The sequence below is a fragment of the Amborella trichopoda genome, chromosome 9 (assembly GCF_054954075.1).
Source record: "Amborella trichopoda isolate Santa Cruz 75 chromosome 9, AtrichopodaSantaCruz75HAP2 v2.0, whole genome shotgun sequence".
In the NCBI taxonomy this organism is placed as follows: domain Eukaryota; kingdom Viridiplantae; phylum Streptophyta; class Magnoliopsida; order Amborellales; family Amborellaceae; genus Amborella; species Amborella trichopoda.
The window spans coordinates 2,437,767-2,447,086 of NC_142344.1; the positions used below are offsets into that span (position 1 = coordinate 2,437,767).

Sequence of the window (9,320 nt, forward strand, 5' to 3'; positions counted from 1 at the left end):
AATAGAAGAATCAATCATGATAATATAATAGAGAATCCATCCTCCCTCAATCAAAATTTCATATCAAATACTCTCAATACCGTATCCATCTCCATCTTTGGACATATGATTGATGCACATCGATGTATGCTTCTCTGAAAGCCCGCTTTCTTGGCCGCCTCTTACGACAGCCAAAGCTTTATTTAAAAAAATTGATGAATTTGAGTTCCCACCCTTAGAATGACAATACAACAACATAATAGCAGATCCTCGTATCCTGTCCGTTTTCCTCTACTCTCTTTTAATAGATAATGAAAAATGAAGGGTCTTGAAACAAAACAAAAGGACCACCGGTACATTATGCAGCTGCACTTTGTTTATGATCATGATCTTCAAGATTGAGAGCAGCAAGCAATTTTGGCCATGATTCGGGGATTCCACCTGGCAGATCAAACTCCAGCAATTTGCCTCGACTACGGTAGAACTCTTCCACAGGTTGGCTCTGCAACAACAAAGTAATCCAGAATGAGAGAGGGAGTAAGAGACAGAGAGAGCTTTAACAACAAACCAAAGCCATAAAAGGAAATGCATGAAAAAATGATGAGATACCATTTTGTTGTACACACGGAGTCGTTCTTGTACAACTTCTTCAGTGTCATCAGATCGAGTAATGAGCTTGGAAACACAATGTGGAGGAGGAAGAAGAGGAGCCATACATATGCCGGGCCTTCCATTCTCCCCCTTTATGTCAATAGTTGCCACATTAAAATTGCCTCCACATTCACTGCAAATTCTCCTTCCAAGACACTTCTCTAGAAGCACATCTCCTCTCAGTTTTAGATTAACCACAAGGTCGATATCGGTTACCTCTTCCAATATTTCCTAAATGCAAAGAAAATACATGCATCAGCTCCTCTGCAAGGAATTACAGCTACGATAAAAATTCTGTTGCATTTCTTGATCAGTATAGCATTACCACATTTCTACCATTAAGCCCCAATAAAGAACAGGAAATTCTCTAATATGAAAGCCTATATTCGCATTTCTGGATCAACAGAGCATAACCACATTTCTACCATTAAGCCCCAAGGAAGAACAATAGTAAATACTCTACGATAAAGCCTATATGTCTTTTCTTTTGCTAGACAAGCAAAAGAAACAACGAACACACAATGTAATATTTCTCAAATGGGCTCAACTGAGTCAGGAGCATTTGCTTTCCAGTTTACCCACCATCAAACTTTGCAATTTATAACAAAGCACCAATGTGTTAAGATGGTTGTCAACTAATGTTGCCATTTCGCATTTCATGTCGATACTGTTTTCTGGTACGTATTTCCATGTTAATAGTGTCAATGTTACGAGTTTCATTATATCACAATAATTTATACTTTCATTCTAAAGCTCTGAATATCGAAACCCTTATTCAAGCATTGTCACTGAAGGCAAGCCTAGATAAGAAGAGAACAAAGTTAGCCCCACAAAACTGAAATCCTATAGGCCTGAGAATTTTATTTCATCACACCTTGAACCCAAGGATCTTGCATGAGCTAATTGTTATCTTTGGTCTAAAAATGCTCCAATAGACAAAAAAACACAAAAAATGATGGCAATTGCTTGTAAATTCAATTTATTAGAAATAAATTGTTTTCTGCCCACATAGTAGAGAAGCATTTAGCAACAGAGTCTTGGAACACTACCAAACCATTTAGCATTTAGGAGAGAGAGGTCCTCTGACCTTGCTGCTAAAGAACCCATCATAAGGTGATTTCTATATATTTTTTTTTTTTTAACAACTCACCAATAAGGTGACAAGATATCTAACAGCAGATCTACAGAACATTGGTCCCATAGTCTTGAAAGAGTATGGTGGTCAAAGGAGTTAGTTACACGTCTACAACTCAAAGTCTGCAAAAGAAAAATTTAAACAAGCCAGAGAGAGCTTAAGAGAAAGAAATACATGCAAAAGCTCACCTTAACATGTGGTTATGTATATGCTAAGGAAGCAGCTCACACTTGTCTCAAGAAAAAACAGAAAATGTACCCTTACCTTAAAACACTCTGATGCCAATGTAACCTTTGTGGGTACACTTTAAGACCGATGGTTGATTTTGTTCCATATGCATAACCAAAAGAGGAAGAAACAATTATTTGGTTGATTCATAGTGGACCTATAGTATCCATGCTTTTATGGAATCGAAGCTATAAAATTATCTTGAGTCTTCTGGAAGATTTGCAAGTAAGCATCCCACTAAAAGATACTATATGATTCACATTCAAGCTAATGCTAACAGTATACCCATAAATAGGAATGGGCCCTTGGCCTGGGTAACCAGGACGTAGAGACACAACGTGACATCGATGGAACCATTCCCACCCCATTAACATGTCAAAAATAAAATATATATACTGATAAATTTTAGATCATACATAATGGGCAATATTAAGGTATTTGATAGTCATATTTTAAGGCTATACCTAGTATTAAAGTTATCAAATTTTAGGGCTAAAACTCGCATTACCAAGTAACAAAAAAAAAAAATAGTTTACCAATCTTGAAATATATAATTATAAGTTGTCATCGTAGGCCCGTAGCAAAAGGCTGATCCTTTACTTTACCTTAGCTTGGCCCTAAATAATTTTTCATTTATGTAGTCGCTACATTTTGGAAAAGGTTTTCTTGAAAATCCAATAACTAGAAGCAACACTCCCCAGTCAATATAGATAAGAAGTTAATGTTTAAGATTCAAATATTTACTATTCAACCAATGTTCAAAAAAATGGATTGGGCTCCTGGCCGCCTAGGCAGGTGCCCAGGGACAGGGTGCCCTCGTCAAAATCAAACATCCCCCTCCCCCCCCAACAAACTATTAAAGAATTAAGTCACTAAGACACTAATTATTACTTTACTTTACAATAAGACTTAAATGAATAACTGAATATATAAGATAATTTAAGACTTTAGTTTCACTTTCACATAAGACTTAACCCATTAAGATATCATATAATTAATTATTTATCAAATAAACTGAAACAAACAAAATAGAATATCAATATAAGACACATTGTACAAAAAAAAGAATCAATTATTCATAAAAGAATACAACATATACTCAATTTCATTCTCCAAGTGAGAAAAAAATAAAATAAATCACCAAAAAAAATCAATCTTTTAACTATAGACATGACAACATATCGTACAAGAAAAAAAAAAGTAAAAAAAAAAATACATGATTCACAACATAAAATGTTGTAGCAAAATAAAATCAAACCCTCTTTCAAATATAATACTTTAAAAATATCAAAATCAAATTGATGTCAGTGCAAACCTCGACTATTGGGTCACCAAAATTTCTCAAAATAAATAATTAGAAGCTCCAAATCCACCCATAAACTATTGCCTTTGTTTTGGGAAGAAATCAAAAAATAAAAAATTTATCGATCTTTTAATAAATCACAAAAGAAAGGTTTTTGAGGGGGTTTTCTCATCCTAAAGGCCACAGATTTTCTATTGGGGGTTTAGAATACCCCCTAAAACCTTTTTCCCCCCTTTTTAGGAGGAAAAAATTACATTTTTTTACCCTCACCTGAGGGTTTTTTTCCACCGCCCGCAAGTTGTCATGGGGCGGCGCCTAGGTGGGCACCAAGAAGCGAAACGCATAATGCCCCTGCACAGACTGCGCCTAGGCGTTTTAAAAAAATTTTCACCCAGGCGACCACCTAGGCGGTCAGGCAACCGAATTTTCGAGCATTGTATTCAACATAGAAGCCCATTTCAATGTTGGCTAATTTCCTCACTTCTGGGGTTTCCTCACCTATAATAGGTATCCCAAACATAGAATGCTTCCTGCAGATCAAATATTAACATGACCCCCTTTCTCCCAATTCTATGACAAGAATCAGAGATATCATGTATAACTACCATGCTATCCTTTCCAGACCAAAAAAACTATGTATTCAAGATTTCTCTTCCTCGCACAAATTGCAGTTTCTGTACTATTTCATAGAATAAAAGGATCTTCTTTTAAAATCTCAAAATGATCACAAAAATTTGCTATGCAGCGTAAAATATTTCATACATATAAGTAATGGCAATGTAGTGCAAAACAAGTGTTCTAATATATAATTTTATAGAATGATGGAAACATTATTTGGAATCTTTATCAAATCAACATTGAACATTCAGACTGCCTAAACATCTCTCTCTCTCTCTCTCTCTCTCTCTCTCTCTCTCTCTCTCTCTCTCTCTCTCTCAATATTTGGAATCCTTATCAAACCAATATCGAAGATTGAGACTACCTAAACATCTCTCTCTCTAATGAGACCTACATTTTACAAGACTGATGCTCAACCACTGAGTTATAGAGGCAACTGATTGTCTAAACATCTTAATTAACAACATAACAAATTAGCATGCATTTTTCTATACGCATGATTCAATACTGTTAATGTAAAATCAAACATGCAAACTCCACGAGCCATGTCCTAATTATGTTTGGACAGTAGATCTGCATGCTGTAATGTCCCTGTTTCAGCCAATGAGTATCATGAAATTGTTAGCGTTTGAAGGGATGCTTTAAAAGGAGCCAACGTAACACAAATAAGATTTCTGAAAAGTTTTAACCCCTTGAAACTCATACTGTTATGGTTTAATATTGAACCTATTCAGCAGCCTAGATTGAACAGGAACTGAAGTTGTGTCAATAGTGTTGGGGGAAATTGCTGCAAAGACTAATCCCAAAGACAATCTCCTCCCCTCCCCCACCCCCACCAAAAAAAAAGGGAAAAAAAAAGAAAGAATGAAAAAGCGACGATCCATCATGAATTGACTTGTCTTACAAAAGTTGCTTCCATTAAGGGTCACAAGTGTGATGTCCAAGTTCAAATAGAACTGCATAGGATTTAAAGAATTCACCATCTCTAGTTTTCTTTTTGGGCCTCCAATCAAAGTGGGAGATATTTCAGTAGCTCTACTAACATAGATTCTTTGATTTTTCATGTTTAGGATAATCAAGACAGATATGTTTTTCTTTTCCTTGCGGGAATGTCTTTTTTGGCTTCATTTCTCATATTGATGTTCGTGATTTCATAACAAATCTATGTGCTTGTGTGCATAACCATGCTGTTGAGTCCTATTTCTTAGGGCTGGGGTGAATCCTGTACCCCATTAGATGCCCATTATGAAAATTTGTACCTGCATCCAGGCAAAATAAATGATAAGATCAATCTATGCAGAACACCAGGAGGTTCCACAAAACAAGCATTAGACTTAAAAGATTAGGTAGAAAAAACTAATAAATAAGGGTGATGACTTGTAATCCAAATTATAAAAGCATAATCCTCCAAAGAGTTGCATGGGCATGCAAGAAAAAGAGCAGGGCAGAATGAATAGAGTATGAGAATAGCTGACAATAAAACATAAAGAATGACATATCTTTTATCAGGGCAAAACCCATAATCATTTTAATTCGAAGTAGTGTACGTTTGAAGGAATCCCTAAGGGCAATCTCACATGCTAAACATGTGATGTGTCAAGTTCTATAAAGACATCATATAACTATTAGAAACTTTCAACTGTTGTTCATGACATTTCTTCATAGAAGAAAGATGTAAAATCAACGCCAAAGACCACAAATGAAGACCCTGCAATTGTCCATACATCATACAAGAATCACATAATATTGCAATCACTGGAAACCAGATCAAGATGAAAAAAGAATTCGATGCAGAGGACAAAGGAATCAGTTAACATCTCATTTGACTATTTAGGATATAACACAAAAAATACAAATTAAACAAGAAATGCAGATAAAACTCTCATGCAAAATTAATGATGTAAAACCTTCTCCTCTTCCTAGGAAGTTGTCCTAACATAAGCCAAACACTCATTAAAAGCTCACATCTTACGATCACCAATAAATAAACAAAGACATTACTCTTAGTACTCAATGTCCACAATTATGTGATGATATATGCATACCGCTTGCTTTATCGTTCGTGGGAATCCATCAAGAATGAATCCCGATTCACCCTTTGCCTCCCCATTTTCAAGACGTTTGGACAATAGATTGAAAATAATTTCATCTGAAACCAATTGGCCTTGATTTACAATGCTCGAAAGCTGCAAAAAGAATTTTGGAAAAAGAAAAATCAGAGCAAAATTGATATTCTGCTATGCAGGATGAAGGCTAAGGTATCCCATCCAAGGCCACAAAATCATGTCTTTTCATACAGTCATTCTAACAAAACTAAAGGACAACATAAAGGGATTGCAATGCTGAGACTTCAAATCCATTTAGTAATCTATAATAATAACAAAAGCCAAGCAACTATAAGTAATAATTAGTCATTATCAGCCAAAAAAAAAAATGTCATAAAGAAATCTATTCATTGATAAGAAAAAGAAAAACCGTGCACAGCAGTTGGATTGATGGGAAAATAGAATCTGGGGTCGTGAGCAGTAATTTGATTGATGATGAAAATAATTATTGGTTCAGTTCTCCACCTTTAACGACAGAAAAAGGATTGAACTAATTCTATGGAGTCTGACTCAAAGTGATCATTTCTCAAAGATAGACTCTGGTTTTTCAAAAGATTGACCAACCGGGATCAATTTATTTGCGATACTTAATTGCATCCATAAAAAGTATCCAATAAATTATGAGTTCAATAGATCTTGTTTAGCAGAAAGACGAGATCACTTGCTCCGCGATAGTTTTTTCAATAAATTTCATATAATTGATGAGGGATCAGACAATTCATGGATCAGATGTAGGAATAAGAAGCAATAATTGCATCAAGATAGCATGCATTTACCTAGGTTGGTTTGCCCTGTGGGATCTATATCTTAACAACCCTATATTTTGGGAGGATAAGTGGGCAAAGCAGTTCCGTTTCTCAGTCTGAGAAATGCATTGTTGGGACTGGATTGGAGCGGCAAGTAGCTTTAGATTCAAGGGGTTCAGTTAGGTCATTTATACTGATACTGAAAAGATCATTTTATCAGGAAATGGAGACACTATAAGCATTCCCAAATTACCAAACAAGATAATGAACTAAGAGTACAAACACCAACACATTCTGCTATGCATCTGCATAGATGTATCAGAAAACACAAGTTTATATGAACCCCAAATAGTTAATTTATACCAAGATCAACCACATCGACTCTCCAAATCACTTGTAAGCCCAATCGTCAAACCAAACACCAAATCAGATGCCATTAGGAACCCAAAGGATTTATAAATTTTCAATTTGATATCCAAGTTTTCATTTAAAATTTGGTTATTTGGTTACCAAATTCATATGAAACTTATTACTTAGAAGGGAGATTTCGATCCATCCAAAGGAATCTAAATCGAGTTATGAGACAGTAGAGACCACAAACTACAAAAGCAGGGATTTTGGGAAGAGATTTATGAATATCAAAACTCCATTAAATTGGAGCTTGAAGCCCATCCTTCAATTCAAAGATTATGATCTTCCAATCTCTGAACTGCATGCAAATCCAATAGTCCACTCACTCCATTTTCTAGATCATCTTTTGCACAAAACAAAGATGAACAGGAAAATGAAATAAAGAATAATAGAATGAATGTACAAATATGAAATTGGTCAAGTCAGAATCAGCCACAACATAAGACCCAATTATGTGTCCATAATTTCATCATTATACATTCTTAAGGAGTCTTCCCACAGTTAGTGGCTAATCAAACGTCAATATTTACACTATTACATATCGAAAACTACATTATTTTAAGCAAAGTGGTTTGTTGAGATACCCTTGCTAAAGATGAGAAATATAAGTTTATCATCCATTCATAGGCATGTCGACATAGACATATCAGGACTGCAAGTCTGCAACAGAAAAGTTATTGGAGCTGATAGCAAACCACTAGCGTAACAAAAAAATAAGATTATTAAGATGTTCTGTAAAAAGAACAAGTTCTTCAATATCAACAAGTTCTTCAATTTTCCTGATAGGAAAGAATGATCCAAACAATTAATAAAAGGACATGGATTAATGAGTGGCACGAGTTTTTACCTATAAGTGATACCACAAACTATGGTTTCACCTCTTTTGTTGCCAATTATTAGGTATTCTAAATCAACAGATTTATTGTCTTAAATTCACAAAGAACTGCTGGTACTAAATAGTTCAAGCTCAACCAAACTCCAAGTTTCATGAAATCGCTTAGAAACAAAAAATCACTAAGTTAAGCATTGTTAGAGCTACTTTAAGCTTTCAATTTCCAAAATAATAAACAGATCTCAGCAATTACCTGTCAAGAAATCCCTCCATTTCTAAGAAATTCAACAAAGACATGAAGTAAAATAGAAGCAATTAAACCTCGAGGGCGCTCCCATGAAATTCCCCTATTTGTAATAAATGCGTCAAATAAAAAAATCAAGCCCAATTAAAAGAAGAAGAAGGAGAAGAGAAAGCTCAAACATGCATTGAAGCAGAGAAGCCTGAGACGAGGTTCCAGCAAGGGAACATTTCTACGAGAGAGAGAGAGAGAGAGAGAGAAAGAAAGAGGGGCAGCTCTGCAACAGGTGATTTAGAGAGAGAGAGAGTTCCCTCTTTACCTCATCAGCGAGAGGGCCAGAATTAGCGAGCTCTTCTCTGACTAGGTCACCAGTGGCGATGTGAGGCACGGCAAGCAAGTGAGAAAGTCGACTCGCATAAGTGCCCTTTCCGACGCCAGGGCACCCCAAGAACACCCACTGAACGTTCCTCTCGCTCGGGTCTCGCCGCCATGGCTGAGAACTCCTACTAGTACTTTTAGAGAGAGAAAGGTTGTGTAAGCGAGACTCCGCCTCTGAAACTAGACTGGAGAAGGGGCGAGAGGAGAGAGAAGTCAAGGATCTGAGGAAGCGGTTCATAGCGGTCATTTTGAGGTGCAACAGCAGAGAGAGAGAGAGAAGGGTTTTCTGTTGCACGACGAAGAGGTGACCTGTAGATCGGTATATATATCAAAGTTAGCAAATCGCAGTCTTATGGAAACAGTTTTAAACGGTGACCTTTTTGAAAAGGTCGTGAAGCAATCGTGTTCTTTTAATAAAACGTTTAAAACGCGATTTTTTTCATAACACGATCTAAATCAGGCCAAAAAAATAGTATTTTTTTTTTCTTTCTATTTTGTGTATTGCAGCCATTGTTATTTTGAAAAAAATATTATTTCAAAAAAAAATCTAAAATATAAATTTTTATCCCCATTGTGTGCTTCTTCAAAGCTATAGTTACATATTGAAAGTATGAATTTTTTTCCTTTTTTAAAAAATTTAAACAAATTGTTATTATGGAAAATCATTGTGTAAATGAAATAAATACTGTTCAT

The 9,320-nt window shown here is 35.5% G+C and overlaps 1 protein-coding gene across 2 annotated transcripts; it reads right to left on the reverse strand.

Moving 5' to 3' along the window:
• Nucleotides 1–42: 42 nt before the first annotated feature.
• On the reverse strand, nt 43–8,922 carry LOC18437652 (adenylate kinase 1, chloroplastic). Of its 2 annotated transcripts, XR_016040986.1 has the most exons (5): nt 8,569–8,922; nt 5,960–6,100; nt 5,143–5,173; nt 589–861; nt 43–481 (listed from the first exon to the last, which is right to left on the reverse strand). XR_016040986.1 is itself a non-coding variant. In XM_006847855.4 (4 exons), the coding sequence occupies exons 1-4, from the start codon at nt 8,872–8,874 to the stop codon at nt 338–340; spliced, it is 864 nt and encodes a 287-aa protein (XP_006847918.1). In that variant the 5' UTR covers nt 8,875–8,922; the 3' UTR covers nt 43–337. The 2 variants fall into 2 exon arrangements, 1 of the variants encoding a protein (XP_006847918.1); XM_006847855.4 differs by lacking the exon at nt 5,143–5,173.
• Nucleotides 8,923–9,320: the final 398 nt, after the last annotated feature.